The 26,747-nt window shown below is 41.8% G+C and overlaps 2 protein-coding genes and 1 non-coding gene across 3 annotated transcripts in view; 2 read left to right on the top strand and 1 right to left on the bottom strand.

Annotated features, from left to right (window-relative positions):
* Positions 1–3,874, bottom strand: part of LRBA (LPS responsive beige-like anchor protein) — a 383,648-nt gene extending 379,774 nt beyond the window's left edge. The window contains 2 exon segments of the mRNA XM_032223698.1: positions 2,722–3,099; positions 3,543–3,874. Of these exon segments, the coding sequence (XP_032079589.1) occupies positions 2,722–2,955 (234 nt within the window). The 5' untranslated portion in view covers positions 2,956–3,099; positions 3,543–3,874.
* A 17,288-nt stretch (positions 3,875–21,162) lies between these two features.
* Positions 21,163–25,120, top strand: RPS3A (ribosomal protein S3A). The gene is made up of 6 exons (XM_032224615.1): positions 21,163–21,279; positions 21,952–22,055; positions 22,385–22,572; positions 23,094–23,302; positions 24,586–24,695; positions 24,967–25,120. The coding sequence occupies exons 1-6, from the start codon at positions 21,218–21,220 to the stop codon at positions 25,086–25,088; spliced, it is 795 nt and encodes a 264-aa protein (XP_032080506.1). The 5' UTR covers positions 21,163–21,217; the 3' UTR covers positions 25,089–25,120.
* LOC116513606 lies at positions 24,754–24,820 on the top strand. The gene has a single exon (XR_004256012.1). It is a non-coding gene; the product is annotated as a small nucleolar RNA SNORD73 (small nucleolar RNA).
* Positions 25,121–26,747: the final 1,627 nt, after the last annotated feature.

Genomic DNA, 26,747 nt, shown 5'->3' with positions numbered 1-26,747 from the left:
CAAAATATTGTTCCAGCTATTCCCACTGTTCGTTCTCTCCCTCTCCCTCTCCCTCCCTCTCTCTCTCTCTCTCTCTCTCTCTCCCCCTCCCTCCCTCCCTCTCTCTCTCTCTCTCCTCTCTCTCTCTCTAGTGTTCTGCCCTAATAAGAGTGTTTTTATACCTCTGGTATCTGAATCAGAACATGACCAAGAGTCACATCACACTGCACAAGATGGGGAACATATTCAGTGGCAGGAAGGGAGGGTTTATGAGCCCTGTCCAATTGGCAAACTATTTACCTTAAAAAGTTAAAATTAATACTTCAGAAATTTTCACTATGATTGTTTAAAAAATAAACAGAAGTGACTCATAGAAATGAATATATTTTCCTTATGAGGAAAGAAAGCATTATCTTGTGGAAAGGGTATATATACTTCTCAAAGTGAAGTCCTACTCTAGCATTACATTATTTCTCAGTAGTAATAAAACACATCTATACCTGAATTCCTAGAGAACAGGTCTAAGCTTACATCCAGACTAATGTCACAGTACTCTAGATGGAAGATGCCAGATGGAGATGGGATTGGGAAGAATATGTGCAATGAAACTGTTCCTTTGCTTCAAATCCTGCATATTACCCACCTCCCAAAACACTGTGTATGACAAAAAAAATGCCTACCATTTCACAAAAGAAAAGCCAATCACACTTGATAACATTTCCTCCAAAATATTTCTAGCTGCATCCAATTTATACAGTCTAGTCACATATAGGAATATGCCAGGCAGACATTGACAAAAATCCAATTCACTGTTAGGTTCACTTTGGTATACTCTAGTAGGGAAGGGAGGGGGCAATTCTATATTTAGTTTCTGCAAGGCTCTATAATTTAATTTGAATCATTTTTAACAAAACTCATATTGTAAACATGACTTATGATTGTTTTCAAATAGGCTTAAATAAAATATACCAAACCTCTGATACAAATTGCTGATACACATTTGCAATACTGTGTACAAATGCTGCAATGCTCTAGAGAGTTTCATAAACTTTTATATATTCATAAGCATAAAAAGTATGACTGTAAAATACTTTTTGGACCCAGGAATTTATGTGTGAGGTCTTCTGCTACTGCTATAGAAAAAAAAGTTATATTATTTTGGATTTTTAAGTCAAAAATCCACTAGTTAAAGACAATGGAGACAATGCAATATATATAGCCTAGAATCACCACTTTTAGGTGGGCAAGGATAATTGACGCGAAAATACAGCCTCTCATTATCAAGACAACCCCTGCCTTCTCGAGGTGCCCACCGTTTCCAACAGAAGGGGCTCTGTCGACTCTTGGGCCCGGCGAGCTCAAGTAGTACTTAGCCTAGAATCATGGATCCCGCTCCGGGATGCATGCGACTCTACAGCGAAGGGATTGGCGATGCCGTACCGACGCTAAAGACTTAAGTCAAAGTCACCACTTTTATGTTTATGGCATAATAAAGCTAGGCCACAATTATCCTTGACAAATCTTCTATTTCTGCAGCTTACTTCTAGCAAATGTTTAGGGCTTAAATGAATATACATACATAATCCCTAACTCATACTTCAAAGTAAAGAATTACTATAAATATATCAGGAATAAAACAAAACAAAATTTTCTCTTTTTATACTTTTACTATATGTTTTATTAAATTAGAAATGTTCTTTCTCTAATTTACATTGCGGAGCCCAAATTTAAGTAACCATTTCAGATTTTATCTAAACCTAGTTATAGCAAATCAAAGTAGAACTTTGTGAAAATGTAGGCTATAACTTTTAAGCAAAGATCTCATGAGGAATGTGAAATGGTGCATATTGTGTGCCCAAACAATTTTATTTCAGCTTTTAAGACCATTTCAGATGCGAGACATGGTCTTAAAAGTCAGGCCAATCATTAATTCTGACTGAGCCAGAGGAAATAATTATTCTCACATTCTAAAGTTTATGCAATATATATATATATATATATGAATTGTCCAGATTATCATATAATTACTGCTCTCTGCCACAAAATTGTAATACTCAAATTTAATGTCATCTGTCTTCAAAACCTAATATTTGTGTTTAATATTAATCAGCTTAATGCCTTTTCTAAGAGAACTTCCACTGTTAAGAAAAGCTGAGAGTACAAAAAGTTGAGGGTCTGCAGTACAAATAATGATATATCCTATAGATCACAGGTGTCAAACTTGCTGTCACATGATGTATTGTAACATTTTTTCCTTTTGTGGAGTTGAGGTGGGCGTGGCCTCCACCTGATGCATCCTGCCACCAGTTTGACACCCCTGCTACAGATATATCTATACATTTGCAGAGCCATCAATTACAAACTTACAATAGGATATATTGGACCAATATTACAAACAGATACAAAAGCATATTTTAGGGTGCAAATTTTAACATCTACCTTGTGCTTTCATTTATAAAGTTACAAGTGGCAGAAACAAGAATTTGAAACAAAGTCCCAGAAAATTCAAACAAAAATAAAAACTATGAGGGGAAAAAAGCAATGCAACCTTAAATGAGTTAGTCCGCTTTACTTCCAGGGAAATGCAGCAGCTTGCTCGACTCACCCCCCTGTTACAAATGGCCAGCTGTGTATATTTGTGTTTAACCACAGTGATATGAACACGGAGAGAATGTACATTATTTCATCATCATATGCTTTTCTTCATTTGGAGAGGAGAAAAAAGAAAAATAAGTGACTCACCAGATTGAACACAGTTTCTACAATATCCCTGTTGGATACTTCCCCAACTTCCACCAATCCTGTCAGCACAGCGAATTTCATCCTGATACCCCGGATAGGGATGCCTGGATTCAAAGACTGCTTTTCAGCTAAGCTTCCATCTTTTCCTTGTCCAGGACCACCACCTCCTCCGCCTCCTCCTTTATTATCCCCTGCTGACGGAGAGGAACAGCTCTGTCTTTCTTCACTAGCCATAGTTAGTTCACCTCCAAAAATACAGAGCAGACACCTTGGCCTGGACCTTCAGGTCCAGTTCTGAAAGCACCTGGAACGGCAGCAAAGCGACTTGAGTGGAGACTCCTCCTCTTCTTCACTCAGTGGCAGGGCCTGGGCAATGGTCTGTGGAAAGGAGGTCATTCCAGAAAGACAACAGTGTAAGTGCAGGCACTTTGTTAAACAATATCTACAAAGCCTGCCATCTACCTAACTATAAAACTCTGCTCCCTTTCCTGGAAGCACACGCCTCACTCAATAAAACCAGAGCAGGAGCAACCACACAGGTAAGCTCCTCCTCGCTGCAAATGTTCAACTTGCTCGCACCGGAGTGGGGGGGGAAATTGTTTCCTAAAAGACTGTTCTTAAAAATATATATGTATATATATTGTAGATTTGAAGACGCAGCACCCTCCCCGGAGCGATCCTCCAGCCTCTCTCCTGCTGCTGTCCTCGTCTTTCAGCAGCTCCGGTAGGAGCAGCAAGCGCTCGCCCTGCTTCTTGCCCCTCGCGCGCGCAGTCACAGGGTGCAAGGACGAAGTCGGGCCAGCGGGGAAGTTCACACTCACCCAGCCGAGATCTCCGCTCCCGGGACGATCGGGGCCAAAGGGCAAGGAGACGCGCCTTCTAATGCCCGGCGGCTGATCCAGGCATGGAGAGAGATGCCTTCTTCGCTTCCCCGCCACCAGACTGGCACTATGCCGACCTGAGCTGGATGGAAACCAAGCGGGAGGTTTCGCTTTGGGTGAGGGGGGGGAGGAAGACGCCTGAAAGTTTTTTGGTTTTTTTTTCCCCCCCCGTGCAGCTACTTCACTCTGCAGTCGCCACGGTTAGCTCGTCCATCGCTTCCTGCTGGCTCCGGTTGCTGCCGCCATGATAGCGCTAAGCCGAGCCCGAGGAGAGTTGCCGGGCGAGTCACAATGCGCATGCGCGGTCAGGAACAGGCGGGGCGGGCCGCGAGCGGGACGCAGCGGGCTCGGAAAAGGAGGCTTCCGCGCAGCCTCAGGTGACTTAGGTGTGTCCAGGTAAGAGACGCAGCGTACAAAGTAGAAAGAAGAGGAGGAGAAGGGGGCTGGCCTCTGTTTTCCCTACGGGAATGGAGGCAGTGAAAACCGCCGTTCAGAAGGAAGATGTAAAATCCGTTTTTAGTATTGGATTAGACGCTGAAAGCAAATCCTGTTTGGGGAAGAGAACTGATGGTTGATAAGAGTCGGGTGGAATATTAGATGTTATGGTTCATTTGGAAGTGCCGTCTTGTAAATAAGGATTTGGGTTTTCATCCTGTTGAATTCAGCAGGAAATGTATTTTCTCTTGGAAAAAGAATCAGGACAATTACCACATTGGGTGGAAAATGTCATTTTTTTGCTCCTGTGATAATGATAAGAACCTGAAACTTCTTTTGGCTTCACTGCAGTTTACCCCAAAAAATTTTAAGGTGGATTTCCCCCACTGCATTTGTGTCATACTAAATAGGGTGGTTAAGGCATCAAGCTAGAAATCTGAAGACTATGAATTCTAATCCTGTTTTGGGCATAGAGCCAGCTGGACGGCCATGGGCAAGTTATTTTCTCTCGGCCCTATAAACAGGGCAATGTCAAATCATTTCTGAATAAAACTTCCCAAGAAAATTGAAAGGACTTGTCCAGGCAGTCATAGAAGAATAATAGAGTGGGAGGTCTGCTACTCAAGCAGGAGACATATCATTTCAAACAAATGGTTGTCCAGACTCTTTTTAAAGCCTCCAAAAGAAGTTCAGTCTCTCTTTGAAAGCCTCCAAAAGTCTCCAAGAATCAGGCATGATTGAATGGAAGAAGAAGAAAAAAAATAGGCTTGCATATAATTGAAATAATTTTCTTTGAGCATCTGAATCTAGGTTCAACATGTTTAACCTCCCAAAATTGCTGAAGCAACTGCAAATAAATAAAATCTTTCTTTGGGGATGAATCAATAAATATTGCTAAAAAGGAGGACAATAGCCCATTGCTATATTGCAGGTTCAACACAATCAAAGACCAAGCATCTCTAGGATTAGAAGATGGGTTAGGGAAATAAGGATTTTCCTAAGGATTTGGGTTTTGAATGTATTTTATATATTTTGCATTTACTGAAATAATGAAGCACACGTAAGCAAATAGTGTTAGTTGAATGCACTGCCACATATTTTTATATCTAGTTAAGAATCTGGAAAAATCTAATGTTAGCATATAAATAGTACACATGTAATATCAAGCAAAATTCAGTATGCAAGTGACTGGTGAGTTGCAAAGTCCTATTACATATAATAACCTAGCTTTCAGAGTAGCTGTGCTTCATACTCATTCAGAGAACCTGCGTGGTTTGCAAAACCCCATACTTTTCATCTTCTCTTGAATTTCCTGTTTTCTTATGTTTTAAAGTGTGCAAATGCAAAACAAAATGTAAATGATATATTGCAAGCACAGGTGTTTGCAATGGGGTAAATGATGGCATGTTGACAAAAATGATGTGATTTACATATCGTCGGTGATGCAAGTACTAACACAAATCCTTTACATGACATTGTGCCCTTCATAAGTCCATAATGAAAAATGCTTTAAAAGTACCTCAAAGTTTTTGTTACCGTTATACTCCCATTTTATTACTGTTCTTTTAAGAATGTTGGTTATCATCTTTAAAGCCCTTCATGGCATGGATCCAGGCTACTTGAGGGACTGTCTCATCCCACTGGGTTTGGCCCATCCCATGCATCCCAGCAGAGAAGACATACTGAGGGCTCCATTTGTCCAATTATTCCAGCTAGCAAGGTCGAGAAAGGTCTTCTCTGCTGTGGCATCTGCTCTCTGAAACATCCTGCCCCTCCCATTGAGGTTGGCCTCAATTTTCCTGAACATTTTAAAGGGCCTAAAGACCTGCCTCTTGCAGTTAGTTTGTGGCCCAATGGGTGAGCATCACAGTGGTTGATTCACAACAGATACACTTCCCTCCATCCTGCTCCCCTCCCCTTCTGTGACTGGATCAAAGCATTTGCAGGTATTTTATTCTATCTACCGTATTTTTCAGAGTATAAGGCGCACCTTTTTCCCTCAAAAAAGAGGGTGAAAATCTGGGTGCATCTTATACAGTGAAAACAGCATTTTTGACCTACTGAAACTGCCCCTTTTGCAAAAATGGATGTGCAGAGGGTTTGGGGGGCTTGCAAAGTGCTCCTGAGGGCTGGGGAGGGCAAAAATGAGCAAAAAACATGCCGTTTCCCCCCCCCCCAGCCCCCAGCAGCACTCTACAAGCCTCCCAAAGCCTCTGCATGCCGTTTTTTTTAACGGCCCATTTTTGTGAAAAATGGCCTATTTTTTAAAAAAACGGGGCGGGTTTTTTTTGCTCGTTTTACTACAAATTAAAGCAAGCTTCCACCCAGGGCTGAAAAAGATCTCTCTATCTTAATTTTTAAATTAGCAGATTCCACATTTTCCCTTCCCTTTTCTGTTTCCTTTTTCCTTCCCTGTTTTCCCTACTATTTGCTTTTGTACCTTTTTTGTATGTTATATTATAAAGCAATAAAATTGTTAATAAAAAATAAAGTAGCAGTTTCCTTTTTCAGATTTATAACCTTCAGCAGAATCTGCAGAGGAGGGTTTAAAATCAGCAAGATGGCAGATGGAACATCACCGTGCCAGTACCATTCATTTTGATGTGATGTTGGCAAGTGTGCGAAAAAAACACAGCTTATGGAGCAGGGGCCCCCATCTGCCATCTTCCTGGTTTTGTTACCCTGCAGATACAACTGAGCTGATTTAAGGAACAGCAAAGAGCTTCTGTGATTGATCTGAAGAAAAGATCTAATGGAGATTTCAGGAAATTGTGCAGCAGGTGTCTAAATGAAGTCTGACACTGACAAGAATTTATAGTTTTATATAAATAAATATATTTTAGATCTACAGTATATTTACAGCAAACAAGATAAACAGGCAAACAGGAGCATCCTGAGATAAATCAAGGCATACATGGCAACAGAAGAAAAAAATGGGGAAAAAGGGAAACTCCCCCTACACACCCATAGCAACCAATCACAGCGCAGATTGCTTCACGCAGGAGCCAGCAGTCTCCAACCAATCAACTAGAACTGTATGTTCTGGCTTATTGTACAACCCATCATACCAGCTATTAAATTTATGTAAATATCTTAACAAAGAATCTTTTAAAAATGCTTTAGGACTGATTACTTTAAATCTCTGTTAAATGTAGTAGTATTCATTTTTAAATTTTTATTAAAGTTTTTTTTTAAAAAAAACTAATACAAACCAATATTTAATGATTAAAGTTATATGCCACCTATCTTGAAATCAATGATGAATTTGTATACTTGTAAATATAAAGTAAGAAAAATCAAATAGGAAACTAAAAGTGCAAAAAAGGGTAGAAAAGGAAATACAAAGAAGTAGTTTCTGATGGTGTTATAGCAGTTATAAATACAATTATGAATTCATCTCTTACTCTATGGTTACAACATAACTCTTCTTTCTATAATCTATCCTATCTAAACATAAAAATCATAAATCATAACTTCACTTTTTTTGTTTTACACAAAAAGTTTGCATAGGTCTTTTCTCTGATCAAAGAAGTTAATGTAGCAATTTCAGCAAGTTCCATCATTTCTAGCAAATATGTTGTTGGTACCAAATTATATCTGTCAACGTCAGTTCAGCCAAATAAGTCTGTTGAATTCCTGTGTGAGCCAGAACCAACTTCAGCTCCAAGATATAGTGGCTGTGCCTATTGGGATGTGTAGGTCCAGTGAATTTCTACATGTACTGCACAGCTCCTCTGGCATGCCAGCTGTGTCCTTTCCAGGGTCAAATGGCTTTCCAAACAGTCACTCAGGCTTGGTCATCTCATAGCTCAAATATTGCAACTTATTCTACATGGGCTGCCCTTGAAGGCTATCCAGAAGTTTCAACTTGTCCAGAATTCAGTGACACAAATAGTATATGCTTTCATCAACACATCCACTTGACACACCTGCTTTGTGAGTCAGTTTACTTTTTCTGAAGTGTCTGCCTTTTGGAACAAGGTCCCACCATGTGACTTTCCCCACGATTTTGGTCCAGAAGGTCTTCAAAACCTGTCTATTCTACGAAGCTTTGGAGTAGAATCAGTGGTGGGATTCAAATTTTTTTACTTCTGTGGGCTTGGCGTGGCTTGGTGGGCATAGCTTGGTGGGTGTGGCAGGGGAAGGATACTGCAAAATCCCCATTCCCACCCCACTCCAGGGGAAGAATACTGTAAAATCTCCATTTCCACCTCATTCCATGGCAAGCATACTGTAAAATCTCCATTTCCACCCCACCTCACTAACCTGTACAACTCCGTTCTCCTGTGCAGGGCAACAGAAGACCCAGCAAATCATCTGGGACTTGGGAGGAAGCAAATAGATAGGGCGGAGCCATCCAGAGATGGTGTTTGCCGATTCTCCAAACTACTCAAAATTTCCCCTATGGGTTCCCCAGAACTGGTCATAACTGGCTCAATACCACCTCTGAGTAGAATGGATAAGACTCCCCTGTTTCTGATGAATTATTTTTGGAATTATTTTAAATTTATTTTAATCTAATGTATTGTATTTTTGTACAGAGTAAGGAAGATGACCTTAGCATTAATATGCAGAAGCAGTTACCCAAGCAAACTAAGACTGAATTATTTTATTTTAAGTCTACATTAGACTTAATGTAGTTGGGTCGTTGGAACTGGCAGTGACTCAGGTCTGCCATGCCTCTGAACCGGTTCCCTGGTTGGTACGGCATGGTTTTTTTCCCTATTTTTTAATGTTCTGCGCATGTGCAGACCTATTTATAGGCAACTGTGCATGTGAGCGAAGCAATCGCACACATACAAAATTGTGCACACACCGAACCGGCAGTAATGCTGGCAGCAATCCACCCCTGGTATGATCTACCTAGTGTGGCTGATAATTTTGTTATTTTAATGTTGTTCTTTAAACCCAATTATGCTTGGAGTCAGGCAGCTTCAAAACTGAATAATAAAAACTACATATAGTTCATGGAAAAACAAAAGTTTCTTAGTCATTAAATTAGAGGTAATGAAATTTTTGAGTTGAAGTAACTGGCATTCAACAATAAATAAGAGGAAAATAAATAAGTAGTAAGAAAACTGGGTAATTTCTTGTCATAAGAAGAGCTGGAAGAAAATGTTAAATTTGTTTTCCTTTCTGTGACTTGTGTTGATGCTGTCTTCCTCTTTAAGAGAACATTGATTTTTGTGACTTATCAGTATATTTTTCAGTGCCACTGTAATATAAGAAAATGGATTTATATTTTAATATAATATATTAAGCAAAACATTACATTGTGCATGCTAATAAAAGTCTCCTATGTTTAGCATCTTAGCCAACCAATACTAGATAACTAATTACAAAATTGTGATGATTGGTCAGGCCGGATTCCTTGTTACAGCTATATTTAAGGTGACCAGACGTCCCGCATCTGGCGGAACAGGCACGCCTTTCCATAATTTTTCCCGCGTCCCAGGCCGTTCTAAAAAAACCCTGCTTTATTTTGGCGCTCGCAACTCCCTCGCTCCCCCGCCCATCAGCTGCTAGCTCGCTCGCTCGTTCGTTCCGTTCTACACTAAAAATCTAAGCCAGCCCAGCCTGACGCTCACTGATTGGCCTGGACTCCAGCCAATCAGTGAGCTGGCTGGGATGGAAAACTTTAAGCATGCAGCATGCTTAAAGTTTTCCATCCCAGCCAGCTCATTGATTGGCTGGAGTCCGTTTAGCACGCCGCACGAGTCTCCATTTCATTTCATCTTTTGCTTGCTGCTTAACTGGTGAGTAACGGTACCGGTGGAAATCGGGAGGCACTGGGGGGAGGAGACAGCCCTCCTCTCTTTCTCCCCCTTTGCGGAGTTTCCCTGTGTCTCCCCGGTCGCGCCCGTCCCCTCTCAAAAGGATTCGGCTCAGCCACCGCTTCCTCCTCTTCTTCTTCCTCCACCTCCTCTTCCTCCCCATCCATGGTGGCAGTCACAGGATGGATGGGGCGGCAGCGAGAGAGAGAGAGTGAGTGAGAGAGAGAGAGAGGGTTCCATCCCACGAGGAGATGCCCACCGAGCTGCGGGTCCCCCGCCGCCGCCGCCTTCTTTCCCTCCACCTCTTCCAGAGCCCGAGTCCACGAGGCCTGGTCGCTTCCCACCGCAGCACAGGCGCCGCCACCGGCAGCAGAAGCTCCGGGCTGTTGCTCCGAGTGGAAGTTCTCTGCGCAAGGTGAAACAGCCGCACCCCCCCCCCGGCGACCCCTTTTGAGAGGGGACGGGTGCAATTGGCAATGGTGGAGGCCGTGCCGACGCTTCCCAGGTCGCGCCCGTCCCCTCTCAAAAGGATTCGGCTCGGCCACCGCTTCCTCCTCTTCTTCCCTGTCTGCGGTTCCGATTGCAGTTGCAAGGAGTGGGGAGGAGAGGAAGGAAGGAGGGAGGGGGGAAGGAAATGAAGAAGGGAGGGGGAGAAGATGGAAGAAGAAAAGATGGATGGAAGGAGAAATAATGGAAGGAGAAGGAGGAAGATGGAAGAAGAAAGGAAGAAAAAAGAAGGGAGGGAGAAAAGAGGGAAGGAGGTAGGAAGAAAAGGGGTAGAGAGGGAAGAGAGGGAAAGAGCAGAAAGACAAAGAGGATGAAGTTGATAGGCAAGAGGAAGGAGGAAGGAAGGAAGAAAGAAAAAGGGAGGGAGAGAGGAAAGAAGAAAAGATGGAACTAGAAAGGAAAGAAGGGAGGGAGGGAGGAAAGGGGAAGACAGGGAAAGAGCAGAAAGACAGAGAAGGTGAAGGTAGATAGGCAGAAGGAAGAAATAGGAAGGAGGGAAGGTGAAAGGATGGAAGGAGGAAGGAACAGAAGCGAAGAGGAAGAGAGAAATGGAAAGAGCAGAAAGAGAAGGTAGATAGGCAAAAGAAATGAAGCTGAAAGAATGGAAGGAGGAAGGAAGAGAAAAGGAGGAAGGGAGTGAGTGAGGAAAGAAGAGAGGATGGAAGGAGAAAGGAAGGAAGAGAGGGAAAGAGCAGAAGACGGATAAGGTGAAGGTAGATAAGCAAGAGGGATGAAGGAAGAAGTGAGGTGTCTCGAGGAGGAGGGAAACATTTAGTGACCAAAGTTACAATGGCATTGAAAAAAGTGACTGATGACCGTTTTTCACACTTAGCGACCGTTGCGACCATTTTTCACACTTAGCGACCGTTGCAGCATCCTCATGGTCACGTGATCAAAATTTTGTTTGGCAACAGATTCGTATTTATGCTGGTTTCAGTGTCTTGGGGTGACCTTTTGACAAAATATAAAAATTTTAATCAAGCCCCCTCCCCCCGTCAGTGGGGGCCCTCTTTACCAATCTGAAAATCTGGTCACCTTAGCTATATTCATTTCTCTGATGCACAGATTAAAAAAACCCACCAGTTCATCTGCTGTCTTCTTACAGAAACTCTGCTAAAGAAATCTGGACACTAGGAATAGTGCTTAAAAATATAACCTACCTAACTTAGTAGAACGGTAACAAGATTTGTCATGAGAATAGAAAACAAGGAAGCTGCAAATTCAATAGTACCTGTGGGAAAACCCCTTCAATACATGTGAAAAAATATTTTCATTGCAAAGGCCAAGGTAATATACTGCAAATACAATTGTTTTGACAATGTACCAAAATTTTATTTGGTTTGATAAAGCCAATTAAAAATGTTCCAATTCGCAAGACTGTTTTAAAATCTGTATGAAGATACTGTGGTTTCGTTTATCCAGGTCTTCCTTGTTCAGAGGTTGTTGCAATAGACTTACGAATATACTGCTTCATAGTGCTTTACAGCCCTCCCTAAGCGGTTTTACAGAGTCAACAATCTGGGTCACCGTGTTACCATCCTCGGAAGGAGTCAGCCTTAACCTGGTGAAGATAGAACCCCTTGGCAGTGGACAGAATCAACCTGCAATACTGCATTCTAATCACTGTGTCACCACAGCTCAATATATGCTGACTTACGTTGTGGCTTTTGACATGACCACATTAGGTTAATATTGGTATATGGAAGTTGTTCTTTCTCTTGAGAATTTATTTTTATGTGATTTATCTAATAAATATGACAAGCACTTTCCTATAAATCTATGGATATTCATACTACATTAAGTTTTCTTTTTGCCTTTTCTTTACAAGCAGAATGAACCCATTTTCTCACATTGCAAAATTTCAACACTGGATTCTTCCTCTTTTGTTGAAGTATTATGTTACCTCTCATGGGTTGGTTCTGAAAGATAACCTCTATTCCAACTGTCATGCTTTTCGCAAGTAAAATATTGTGTGCTACATATATAAATGTAGCAAAACTTAAGTTCCGTTTCTGAGAATATACTACATTGTGAGAAAAATACTATATTTAGCACAAGTAGATAAAAATTGGAACATTCAACATTTATTTTCTTCAGGGGATACATAAGACAATTTTGTGAGAGATAAAATGTGGTTTTAAGTTTAATTTGATAAATAATATTACTGTTCCAATTGGATACAACAAGGATATGTTTTAATGACAAGGAAGTGCAGCTTAAAACAGCAATCATTTTATTATTTTTAGAATATAGTTATTAGAAAAGTTGATTATAAGAGCTCATACAGAAATAGACATTTTGAGTGCGCTATACAGATGGTAACCAATTGCAAAACAGTAGTGGATAACAGTTCAGCCAATATTTGAGTTTATATATATATATAAATCAGAGGTGGGTTCCTACCAGTTCGCACTTATTCGGTAGAACCGGTTCGTCAAATCTACCGAACCAGTTAGAAGAGATTCCACCAGTGGACCCGGAAAGCAGGCTACACCTACAGAAGAGGTTCCAACAATTTTTTTGAAACCCACCACTGATTTATTCCCTTTGAAATACAAGTAGTAAGTAGTAGTAAGTAGCTCTTTTATTGTTTTGTGTACTTATTTAGTAAGTGCACAAAATAATAAATTTCCTTTTTTATATCTTCTTTTTGTAGATCATCCATTGGGGCAAAGAATTCAGTGACATCGTCTTGGCCACTCCCATCCGGTTACATGACTACCAAGCCACTCCCACCCGGTCAATGACCAGCAAGCCACTCCCACAAAGGAGGCCACACCCACAAAGTAGGTTCCCAAAATATATATATCAGGGACGTGCAATCACTGGAGGCAGGGGAGGTGGGGCCTCACCAGTCTCATGAGAAAAAGGAAATAATTTTTAAAATAATTAAAAAGGCCAAGGTAGTTGCTGCCAGACTCCAAGTCACAGTGACTCTGAGTCTGCTTAGTGCTAACTGTAGGGGGAGGTGAGAGAACTATGGGCCTCGTTTGCATAAGGAATTTTTCACCTTTTAAGAGTTAAGCAAGGGTTAAAAAGCGAAAAATTCCTTATGCAAACAATGCATGTGATTCTCTCGCCTCCTCCTGCAGAGGGCACTTTGTTTAGAGGCTTTTTAAAAACATTTAAGCAGAGTCATCCATGTGGTGACTCTAGCAGCAACTATCCTAGCCTGCCTGGCCCTGGCTAGACCAAATCTTGCATTTTTGACGCAGCTGGAAGGTATGTGGGTCAGAGGGAGGGGGCAGGGGGGAGGAATTCAAAATTTACAAAATGTAAGTAATTGTAATTTGTTTTTATTGTGTGTGTGTGTGTGTGTTTGTTTGTTTTTTACCCGCCTCTGCTGGTGCGCAGGCTAGCATTTTATTTTTTATTTTTTATTTTTTTTTTAGTGCCGGCATGCCTTCCGGGCCGGCCATTCAGTGGGACATGCTTGATGTGCTCCATCTCGGCGGGCGGAGAGGGCAAGGGAGGACACGAGGCGACAGGCGGGCGGCGAAGCGAGGCTGCTCGGGCGGCTGAGGCATGGCTTTAAACTGGCGGCAGGGCACCGACTGCTCCAACAAGGCTTCCAGCTCCATCCCGGTGGATGGAGAGAGCGAGGGAGGACTGGAGGTGACGGGCAGGCGGGTGGGCTCAGCAGCGCCACTGCACCGGCAGAGCTAGCTTGGGGGACGAGGGGCGGCCGAGCCTCAGCCACCCGAGCAGCCTCGCTTCTCCGCCTGCTCGCCCGTCGCCTTCAGTCCTCCCTCTCCGCCCGCAGGGATGGAGCTGGAAGCCTCGCTGGAGCAGTCGGTGCCTGGGGGCATGGCTTTAAAGTGGTGTCAGGGCCCCGGCGGCAGGACTTTAAAGTCCCGGCGCCGTCCGCCATAGAGCGGTTCCCGGTCCCACTCTATGGCAGACGCGGCGCTGGGGCTTCAGCGGGGCTTTCGCGCTTGCCTCCCCGGCCATGAAGCTCACCACACGTCACTGATATATACATACATACATACATACATACATACATACATACATACATACATATATACAATTGTGATTTGTGATTGAACCATGGCTTAATGCATTGTGTCAATCACTGAATATTATAGTGGTAATATTCCTCTTCCACTTCATCCTCAACCCATGCCGCTCCTATTCCACACTCCCATGCACCCTTTCCAACTTACACCACATCGTCGCATCCCCTCCCTGATCTGCACAGCACTTCTCACCTTCCCAGACCCAGACACCATCCATCCCAAACAAGGGAGGGGCAGAGGGAGGGAAGGAGGGAGGGAGGGAGATTTTCAATACTCTTTGCCAGCTTCCCACAATGAAAATCAATTAAATGAAGAAGCTGGCAAGAAGTAACAAGCTGCTCCTGCTCATTCTGCTTTTTTGCCCACCCATGGTCATTCTGCTTCTCTACAGTGGTACCTCAGTATTTATTAATTGGTTCCAGAAACCACAATAAATACCAAAAACAATGAGTACCAAACAAATTTTTCCCATAAGGAATAATGTTGAAGTATCATGTTCACAAGGCAACTATAAACAACTTCTAGCTTGTACATCAAGTGTGAAACAAACGATGAGTATCAGAATAATCAAAATGCATTGAGTACCAAATTAGATGCGTTTCAAAGCAGTTGAGTATCAGGTACCACTGTATTTAAATAAGGAAATATCTCTGAATGGTTGATAAAACAGGTCACATATAATATAGTCTTCCAAACAATATTGCTACTGTACATTATTTTTCTTAATTTAACATACTTCAAGGACATCTTTATTAATTTGTCTTACGTAGTAGCATTTTCATACAACATCAGTATGGACCATGGTTCTTTGCACAATCGATACTTTGTTCACACAACCACTACGATCCAAAATGACCTAGCATTTATTTGACATACAGAATGTATGTATGCATGTTTTGTTCAATTCCCATCAGCATATGTTATTTACAATCAAAGTCCGATTGTTCATTTCAATATTTTGGGCAGTGTTAAACTGAAATAATGTTTCTGAAAGATAAGTAAAATGTATTCATAGGATTGGCAAAAGAAATAAAGAAAGAAAGCTATGCCAATAGCTTCCCAGTCACAATGTCTCTGGAAAAGATATTCATGAATAGTCTCAAGATTTATAATGATAGGTCAAGAAATCAAAAAAAAAAAGTATCGGATTCACACTAAGATAAAGGAATTATTAGTGTGTAAAATCTAATGACTATGGTTCCATATTCATGGCTGATTCATGTTTCACCAATGGTCAAGGGCATAAATTATCTGGCACAGGGGTGAAATCCACTTACCTTTGCTACCAGTTCGGTAGCAATGTGCGCCCACGCGCTCTCTTTGCTCGCACATGCCACCTCCTTGCATGCACAGGACCTTCCGCGCATTCACAGAGCGTCAAAAATGGATCTGATGACATCCGGGTGGGTGAGCGGAGCCTGCTACCAAGCACCCCTGCAAAAATGGGGGGGGGCATCCACTGTGCCACATGATTTAGATTAGCTAGAAAGCAGGAAATCCTGCTTTCTGACTAATATAAATCATGTGCCACAGCTCATCATCGTTAAAACCAGTTTGCCTGAACTGGTAGCATTTTTTTTACTACTGGTTCAGATGAACAGGTAGCATTTTTACTACCTGTTTGGGTGAACCGATCCGAACCAGTAGCATTTCACCCGTGGTCTGGCATCAGAAAGCTATTATGCCTTCCTTTCATTAATATGGATGGCAGGTTGTTAATCTAGATAGACAAATAATTATTTGGTGTGATATGGGAGATGCTTAATAATTGCCTAAATTTGTAAATATTTCAAAGCAAAATTTCCACATAAAGGAACATTATAGGACCACTGTTTTATATATAAAGTACGGTGTTCTGAGAATTCTGATTGATTAATGAGTACCATAACAATATCAGACTAATGAAGCTACTAAAAAGTGATTTCATAAAGTCTGCTAACATGAACAATTAATATAACATGAACTATTAGTATAATAGAAGGTAAAACAGGTCACAGATATATTCCTTATTGCTGCATCTGACATTTCTATTTTTCAGGACAGGGATATGAAGCTAAGCTGGCAATCAAAACAACACAAATAGGAAGGTACAGTAATGGGAACTTGTATGCCCATATTGCTTTCGAATTGTGGCATTGGAAAAGATCCTTGAGATTCCTTTGGACTGCAAGGAGATCAAATCAGTCAATCTTAAACAAAATCAACCCTGACTGTTCTTTGGAGATAGATGTTGAAGCTCAAATACCTTGGCCACCAAACAAGAAGAGAGATTTCATTGGAAAAGATCCTGAGTTTGGGAAAGATTGAAGACAAAAATAGAACGGGACAATAGAAGATGAGGTGATTAGATAGTGTCATCGACACAATGAACATGGATTTGGGCAAACTCTGGGAAACAGTGGAGGTCAGAGGTGCCTGGCATGCTATGGTCAAGGAGTGTCGCTAAGGCATATCGAGAACAGTCGGATAAGTCTTAATGACTAAACAAATGTCCATATTTCTTATTGCAGCAGCTTCTTAGCCTGAAGAACTATTCCTGATGGAACATCTGGAATGATATGAATGGTGACACAGAAGCATAACCTAATTTGTATTGATTCCACTTCTATACTGCAGTGCACACCAAGTCTCATGACACCAAAATCTCTGTCTTCTGAATGAGCTTTGCACCTGGTACAGCAACAAGGAATAAAAAGATATACAAAGGATTAGAAATATAAGTTCTCCATCTAATAATACTCCAGAACTCTGACATATATACTATACTAAAAGTTCTTTCAAATAGTATTTTATTTGAGATTTACATGTTCCTATTCTTCTGCTTATTTTCACTATTTATTTATTTATTAAATGTATACGCCTATATCCATTTACCGTATATACTCGAGTATAAGCCGACCCGAATATAAGCCGAGGCACCTAATTTTACCCCCAAAAGCTGGAAAAGTTATTGACTCGAGTATAAGCCTAGGGTGGGAAATGCAGCAGCTACGGTAAATTTCAAAAATAAAAAATCAGTGTTATTTGAAACTCAAAGTTATGTTTATTCAAGGGACCCACTTAATTAAAGTGTTCTATAATATCAGTATGACTTATAATACTGCAAGTCTGCAATATTAAAATACTTGTATAGGGGATCCCCGGGATCCCCCGAAGAGATCAAATCACAACCAGTATGCCACCTTCTTGGTATATTGTTTTTATTTTCACTGAGTTTTTTAAAATGAGCATTATTTCATCCTTTTTTTCTTTATGTTTGATTGGTATCTGCAATTTGTGTTAATTCTGTTCATACATATAATATAAATGAAAAACCCAGCTCTCTTAAAAATATTTTAAGTTCTTTCTGGTGCTCCCTTTTAGAATTGGCCAACTAATATTTCTGTTCACCCAACTAATGTCAGGCAGAGTTAACTGAAAAAGTAATTTTTCATGAAAGGACATTTTCCTAGGATTTTAATTGTTCTTACTGTCAGATTGCTCGTTATTTCCAGCTTGAGTCTCCTTCTGACAAGTTTCCATTGCTTCTTGTCCTGTCCTCAGGTGCTATTGCTGCCGCCTCCTCCTCCTCCTCCAACAGCACCAGCACATTTGCTGCCCAGCGCTGCGGCTGAGGTGAAGCCGCCAAAGCTCCCGCTGGCGCCCCCGCAGCGTTGGGCGGATATCCGGCAGTGCTGTTGGAGGAGGAGGAGGCGAACCAGCCTGCCATCGCCGGCCACTGCCAGCCCCGCCGCTCTTCCCACCCCCTTCCAAGCCCCACAGTCCAGCGGATGGAGCAGCGAAGCCCCGGGGCTTCGCTGCTGCTCCCCGCATTTTCTGCACGGGGATCCCTTGGAGAGGGGATTCCAGCCTGCCATCGCCAGCCACCGCTAGCCCTGCCGCTCTTCCCACCCCCTTCCAAGCCCCACAGTCCAGCGGATGGAGCAGCGAAGCCCCGGGGCTTCGCTACTGCTCTTCCCACCCCCTTCCAAGCCCCCGTGCAGAAAATGGGGGGAGCAGTAGCGAAGCCCCGGGGCTTCGCTGCTCCATCCGCTGGACTGTGGGGCTTGGAAGGGGGTGGGAAGAGCGGCAGGGCTAGCGGTGGCTGGCGATGGCAGGCTGGAATCCCCTCTCCAAGGGATCCCCGTGCAGAAAATGGGGGGAGCAGTAGCGAAGCCCCGGGGCTTCGCTGCTCCATCCGCTGGACTGTGGGGCTTGGAAGGGGGTGGGAAGAGTGGCAGGGCTAGCGGTGGCTGGCGATGGCAGGCTGGAATCCCCTCTCCAAGGGATCCCCGTGCAGAAAATGCGGGAGCAGCAGCGAAGCCCCGGGGCTTCGCTGCTCCATCCGCTGGACTGTGGGGCTTGGAAGGGGGTGGGAAGAGCGGCAGGGCTAGCGGTGGCTGGCGATGGCAGGCTGGTTCGCCTCCTCCTCCTCCAACAGGCAACAGCACTGCCGGATCCAGTTGTAGACTCGAGTATAAGCCGAGGCGGCTTTTTTCAGCCCAAAAAGTGGGCTGAAAAACTCGGCTTATACTCGAGTATATACGGTACTTTAGAAAACTGGAGAGTATCCTGAATATGAAATACTTATGAACATCTTACATCTGGCAAAAATATTTTGAAAAATCACAGTAGCCTTTAAAATATGTTTTAGCATCATAAAAATTCTGTAGCTATTTATAATTAAAAATTGCTGACAATTTTAATAGACTTGATATTTTATATCAATTCAGCATTTTACTGTCCTCAGCTCACATTGTTTATAAGAAGTGAAACATCACAATTATTGACAGTTTCATGTACAAACAAATTTTCTCTTTTTTTTCAGTTTTAAAAACTAAAATTTAGTGGGTTAAAATATCAAAAAAGTTGAAATATATAAGTGATGGCGAACCTTTTTCACCTCATCTGCCAAAACCATGCATGTGTGCTATTGCGCACGCTCGCGTACCCACACCCATAATTTAATGCAGCCCCACACCAGCCCCTGCCAGTTCTAATCTCAAGAGGTTCCAAAAATCTACAGTGCCATTTAGAATCGGTTCCAGCTCCCTCCCCCCACCCATCCTCACATCATCAAGATGAAGAGCGAGAGGAGGAATTCTGGGAGTTGAAATCCACAAGTCTTAAAGCTGTCAAGTTTGAACACCCCTGGGGTTTTGTTTCCAAAGGGTTAGGGGTGCAAGGGTCTTGTAACTTGACAGCTAAGACTTGCGTGCTTCAATGCCAGAGTTCCTGAGCCAACATTTTGGTTGCTAAGCAAGAGCATTGTTAAGTGAGTTTCACCACATTTTACAAGTTGGCCACACCCACCCAGTCACATGACTGCCAAGCCACTCCCACTTGATCACATGCTGGCAAGCCACTCTCACCTGGTCACATGGCCGGCAACTCCCACAACTCCCACAAAGCAGGCCACACCTACAGAAGAGGTTCTAAAAAAAATTTGAAACCCACCAATGCCCCACACCATGCCTCATGCACATATGACACCCCATGTTGCCCCATGCACGTGTGCACTGCTTTCTTGGAGCCTGGGGAGGGCAAAAGCGGCCACCTCCAGACGCTGGAAACTGGCCGTTTTCCAACTTCTGGTAGGCCCGGTAGGTCTGTTTTTCACCACTTCCAGGCTCCAGAGGAGCCTGGGGAGGGCGAAAAACAGCCCAACATGCAAGCTGGAAGTCTGTTCCCAAACTTCTGGTTTGCGTGTTGGGAGGTTTTTCACCCTCAAGAGGCTTCCCTGGAAAAACGGCTGAAACCAAGGCCCAAAATTAGCTGGCCAGCGTGCGCATGCATGCATGCACGCTGGAGTTCATAGGGCAACACCTTGTGTGCCCTCAGAAATGGCTCTGCGTGCTACCTGTGGCACGCATGCCATAGGTTCGCCATCACACACACACGCACACACACACAGAGTACTGAATTGTTTTTTGCTTTTATTAATAGTATAAAGAAATAAAAATGCATATATTTTGAAAGAAAGGAAAATAGAAAATAAAAATATGCAGGGGATATATTTTTTTTAAAAAGTATGCAGCCATCTACTAATAAGAGAAGATTTGGTTTTCCAAATCCTGACATATTATTTTTCCTATTTATTTGTTGGCTAGTAACAATTTTTTGATGATTCCCTTTTTCTGGAATTCTCCTTCTTTAGCCCCTTTAGAATATTCATTATTTATTATTATTTATTCATCAGAGGCCAGATCTAAGCACCCCGTGGGCCAGATTCAGCCCCTGGGCCTTGAGTTTGACACCCCTGCTTTAGAGGGATTCATATGAATGACCACACAAACAGTACTCTTAAATGAGCTTGGAGGGTGACTGTAAGAGCTTTTTGTTGTCAGTTGTGTGTGGCTGAATATTTTTATCAAGGCAATGAGTTGACGCCAGCATCATTTAAGCAGGAGAGTCAATATTTGCCTGCTCATAAAGATCCTTTCCCCACTCTATTAGATCACAAACTGAACTAGAGCCAACAATGTGATGCAACTATTAAAAAGGCAGCTACTATTTTAAGGTCTATTCCACCAGGTTGCAACTGTGACAACAAAGTGTATCCCCAAAATGTATATTTGTGATTGCCCATGCCTAATGTGGCACGTATGCTGTTAGGTTTTCTGTGGCAGCACTTTTATGGATATGTCTTCCCATGCTAATCCCACACGTTGTATGGGATTTATTTATTTCCTAAATGCTGAAGGCTCACGAGGGCCATCGATCCCAGAACATCGGGCAACCGCCACTAGGGGCCGCTGTGATTTCGCGCCACGATTGAGGGGGGGAAAAGCCGAGCGCGTTTCTCAAAAAGACGCTGAAGTCGCGCTCACGTGACCTGGGCTCTCGCGCAGATATCGCGCTCTTTACGGTTTCCGGTCTCTTTGGTTCCCGGTGCGGTGCGATGGCGGTAGGGAAGAATAAGCGCCTCACCAAAGGAGGCAAGAAAGGCGCCAAGAAGAAAGTGTAAGTGGCGCCCGGGAGAAGCATCGGGGCGGCAGCAATGCGGCCGGGTGGGAGTCGCGGCCCAGGGCCGTCGGATGCCGACGATGTTGCCTGGATTGTGAAGGAGAAGGGACGGGAGGGAAGGAGGGGGAGAGAGAGAGAGGCCAAAGGAAATAGGCGCTGACATGGCGGCTTCCAGCAGAAAGCCAGCGCGTGGACGCTCGCAAGTCAGGAATGGGCGCATTGGCCTCCCGGCGACGAGAAATTAAACGCAAAGCAATCTGGATGGGGCCACTTCTTTGGCCCGAAAGCTCCAGGGGTTTTCGTGTGCAAATTTGGGAAGGAGTGATGGAAGCAGAAGGCTGCTTGAAAAGTGGCAGCAAGAATAGTGTGCAGGCCTAATGCCCTAAGAGCTAAATAAGATCGCCTTTAAATAAATGCTCAAGAGAAATAGGTTTTCTGATCCTCAGCTGTGGATCGCCCTATTCGTGATTTGTGCATATAAAATGCTACTTCAGTAAAACTACTTAGTACAAACTTGTTACATTTGCGGTTTGATTCAGACCTCCCTAAAAGTCACTCGGAAAGAAGGTGGCATTCCAAGCTGCTGTTGGATCAGCTAGAAAATGCAGGCCATAAATTTCAAAAAGGCCCTTCTGAACATTTTGTCTTTTTTTTCCTTTTGAAAATCAGGGTGGACCCCTTCTCAAAGAAAGACTGGTATGATGTCAAGGCTCCGGCAATGTTCAATATTCGAAACATTGGAAAGACATTAGTTACCAGGACTCAGGGAACAAGTAAGTTACCAAAATAAGAAATGCTGGCTTTCAAGTTATGCTATGTTTCTGAAAGACTTAACATACTAACCAAATACCATTTTATTATTACTGTTTTGAATGCTGTGTTTTGTTTACACATTTTACTGTATATTCCTATATTTATTAAATTTATTGGTTGCCCTTTTCACTTTATAAAGCGATTCTGGGCGGCTTAGGATTATACATACAATTATATGTTGCAATTGTAATTATTTTGAATGCAGAGGACCGTTTGAAATACATCTTAGAAAGTGATATATAGTTCAGTGGTGTTTTTAATGAACAAGTTAACTGTTTGCTATTTATAGAAATTGCCTCTGATGGACTGAAAGGCCGTGTATTTGAAGTAAGCCTTGCTGACCTACAGAATGATGAAGTTGCCTTCCGTAAATTCAAGCTGATTACAGAGGATGTCCAGGGGAAAAACTGCCTGACAAACTTTCATGGCATGGATCTCACACGGGATAAAATGTGTTCAATGGTTAAGAAATGGCAGGTTAGTATAAGTATTGGTATGTATTAAGCTGAACAGTGAGTAAGCTGTTCAGTGGTTCTCAACCTGTGGCTCGGGACCTCATGGGGATTGAACAACCCTTTCACATGGGTCGCCTAAGACCATCGGAAAACACATGTTTTAAAAAAAACTACGGAAAACATAAAATAATTTTATGATTAAGGGTCACCCCAACATGAGGAACTGTATTAAAGGGTCATGGCATTAGGAAGGTTGAGACCCACTGTTGTTGATGATGGAGGCAAGTAAAATACAGGTTTCAGATAATGATTGGTTGTAAGCTATTTTCACACATCAGATCCAGAATTTTAAAAGTTTCCAAAAATCTTGCTAGTTCTTCTCTGTATTCTGGCATATAAATATGTGAATATTTTTGCAAAGCATACTTTGCAAAAAATCCTCTGAACATGGTTATCTTGTACAAATGCTTTAAAAGTAGTCAGTCTCATCCAGACATAGCAATTTGATGCATTAAAATATCTGTAACTCTTACAATGTTCCAGACTATGATTGAAGCCCACATCGATGTCAAAACGACAGATGGGTATCTTCTACGCCTTTTCTGTGTTGGTTTCACCAAGAAAAGAACCAACCAGATTCGCAAGACTTCCTATGCTCAGCACCAACAGGTCCGCCAAATCCGCAAAAAAATGGTGGAAATCATGACACGTGAAGTACAAACAAATGACTTGAAAGAAGTTGTCAATAAACTGTAGGTGGATTTTTTAAAATCTATGTTTAGTAAGATAGTCTTCAATGGCATGCTACCTTAGAATTTATGCAGTAGTCCTCGACTTCATTTACTGACCATTCAAAGTTACAACAGCACTGAAAAAGTGACTTATGACTTTTTCATACTTATGACCATTCACATAGTCATATGATCAAATTTTAGACACTTGGCAACTGACTCGTATTTATGACTGTTACAGTGTGCAGGGGTCATGTGATCACTTTTTTTAACCCGTCAAGCAAAGTCAATGTGGAAGCTGGATTCACTAACCTTGTTAGTATGTCTATGAAGATTCTCAGTCATGCGGGTCATGGCTGTCCCAAAGGTGCTTTTTCAAGAGGCAACTGGACTTTGGGGGTTTTTCTTCGAAGAGGTTTTGCTTCTTATCCAAGAAGCTTCTTCAGCTCTGACACCACCATTTCCTCATCATCCAATCAGAGCTGAAGAAGCTTCTTGGATGAGAAGCAAAACGTCTTCAAAGAAAAAGCAGAAAGTCCAGTTGTCTCTTGAAAAAGCACCTTTGGGGCAACCTTGTTAGTAACTTAACTGCAGGGATTCACTTAACTGTCCAGAAAAGTTGTAAAATGTGGCAAAACTCACTTAACGAATGTCTCACTTAACAACAAATTTTTAGTTCTATTGTCATAAGTAGAGGACTACCTGTAATCTATTTTTTGGATTTGCTATTTAATCATATTTATTGTTAAAAGTGTTTTAGATTTTGTAACAATTCAAGTAATTGTGTCCCTTTTAAAGAACTGAAAATTTGTATTTCTGATGATTATTTGTAAGATTAGATTTGGGTGAATTTAGTGGATATTCTCTAATGGTTTAATAAAATAAGTAAATTGACGGTTTCACTGCCACAGCATTCTTAGCCAAGGCAAAATAAATTATGCTGTAATAAGATGTGCACATTTTTTTAATATTTTATTTAACCGCACATAGAATCATTCTCATTGCCTTGCTTCAGGCTGGGGTAATACATAATCTGGTTTGTTTGTTTTATATTAATGTGTGGACATTGTTTATTCAGATTGTGGATACATATTGTACAAACCAAATCATTGACACTTTAATATTCATATGAATAAATTGATTCTTTGTGAATTCCGAAGGTTAGGTTCTAGTTTATGATAGATTGTTTTTCTTTACCTCACATATTTGCTTTAATCTATGCCATAGTCACTAGCAATTCTGCAGTTTTTTGTCAACATTCTAGTTTGGAAACTTCAAAATAAAATATTTCTTTATGATTCTAGGATTCCAGACAGCATTGGTAAAGACATAGAAAAGGCATGTCAATCAATCTATCCCCTTCATGATGTCTATGTTCGCAAAGTCAAAATGCTTAAGAAGCCCAAGTTTGAATGTAAGTATCTGTCATTGAAAGTACTATGTTAACATTGATTATGTTTACTTGAAATGGGAATGAATGATGACACTTTGTTTCGGTCCCAGATGAAAAAATGATTACTTTATCCTAATACTGACATTCCCATAAAACACAAGGATATTTTTACTAATTTTTTGTAAGATGTATAATGAATAAGTGAATATTTTAATAGAAAATATAGCAACATTCTTTTAAAATGTAACTCATGGAATTACATATATTAATTTACATCCTTAATTATTTGCAGTGGGCAAATTGATGGAACTGCACGGTGAAGGTGGTGGTGCTGGAAAACCATCTGGTGATGAAACTGGTGCCAAAGTAGAACGAGCTGACGGATATGAGCCCCCTGTGCAAGAATCTGTTTAAAACCAGATACAAAATAAAAGACTTCATATAAATAGTGTGGTAATGTGCATTTTTATGGAATAGTTACTTATATTTTGCATTCATGCTACAATTTTGCTAAGCTACTTTGGCTGCCAATTGAGCCACTGATGAAACTAGAATTGGTGAAGATGTATATTTTATTTCATACAAGTTTTGCAATTTGGGTAATATGAATAATGTTCAATAACACTCTAAAAAGCACACATTCAGGCTGCTTTGGATTTTTTTCATGTCTGGTTGTTTTTTAAAGATCCAGGTAATAGTGCGCCAAAGCTAAATATTTTTAAAGGTAATCTGCATGTATATTTGTTATCAGTTTTGGTTATTATAGGTTATAGAGCATTTATAATTGTGATCAGGCCTCTTCTAGTCATGCAAAAGTATTTAATTTTCTATGCCATCCATTTCACTTAATATAGCAACTCTTGAGTATCTTACAATATAATAGTTAAAAAGTGAAAAGCAAAATAGAAAAAAGGATTAATAAGTAACAAAATGATGGGCAGCCCGGGTAAGGCTCTTTTCTGCCCTGTCAGCTGCCCCCAATATAACAGGGTCCCAGGCAAGCAGCAGAGACAGGTTTTTAGACTCTTCCGGAAGTCTAGGAGTTTGTGGGCAAATCTCTTCTGATGGGAGAATATTCCAGAGAATAGGGGACACGGTGGAAAAGGGACCCTGGACCCTGCCAGCTGAAATTCTTTGGCCGATGGAATCAGAATTGTGCCCTTTCCACTGGAACAAGTAGGGTGGGTTAGTCCCATTATGTAATTTCCTTGAAAAGCCTGGTCCCATGCCTTTAAGGGGTGACCCAACACCCTGAATTGGACCTGGAAGCAAACTGGCAGCCAGCGCAGCACATTTGCATTCTGGACCATCTGTAGCTGCTTACTACTCTAAGGTTAGCCCCATGCAGAGTTTGTTGAATAATTGAACCAGATGACCAGTATATGAGTGAGTGCACAAAAGTTATAGCTAATGTACTCAGCTGTAACTACTGATCTTTTATAAGAAGTATAACAATATGGACTAATCACTATGTTACACTTCTCTTTTTAAGTTTGCAAACTTTAGTGCAAGCCCCACCCTCCCATCCACAAAAATGTTCAGTAAAGACATGCAAGGCTATTGAATGTCATGAATTAAGTAGATTGAATTCCTGAAAATCCATGAATAAATACTGGGTGTATCAAGAGGCTTCTATCCAATCATCTCATTCCGTACCCTAATGCAGAAGCCTCCAGGTAGCATGCCATATGGTTTTATGTGTTTTAAGGAGGGCAAGAAATACTTAAATTTCATTCCAGCATACTTACCATAAGTATTTAAAACATGGCTAGAATGGGCTACAGCAGCTGTTCTCAACCTGTGGGTTGCAACCCCTTTGGGGGGGGTCGAACGACCTTTTCACAGGGGTCGCCTAAGACCATCGGAACTCTTAAATCTTTAGACTCCAAAGCGTGCTGTCGCACTCTTTCACGCACACATCCACAAATACGCAAGTGCACATGCAGGGAAGTAGGAGAAACGCAAATGTAAAAAAAAAATTGGGAGTCTATATGTGTGTGAGGGGAGTTAGAAATCTCAGTTGTACTTCTGGCCCTTTTAAAAAGTTTGTGTAAATTGGAATGAGGTCAGATT

Source organism: Thamnophis elegans, chromosome 9 (assembly GCF_009769535.1).
Source record: "Thamnophis elegans isolate rThaEle1 chromosome 9, rThaEle1.pri, whole genome shotgun sequence".
Classification (NCBI taxonomy): domain Eukaryota; kingdom Metazoa; phylum Chordata; class Lepidosauria; order Squamata; family Colubridae; genus Thamnophis; species Thamnophis elegans.
Note: the sequence above shows the minus strand (reverse complement) of the source record. Positions and strands in the feature narration are given on the sequence as shown.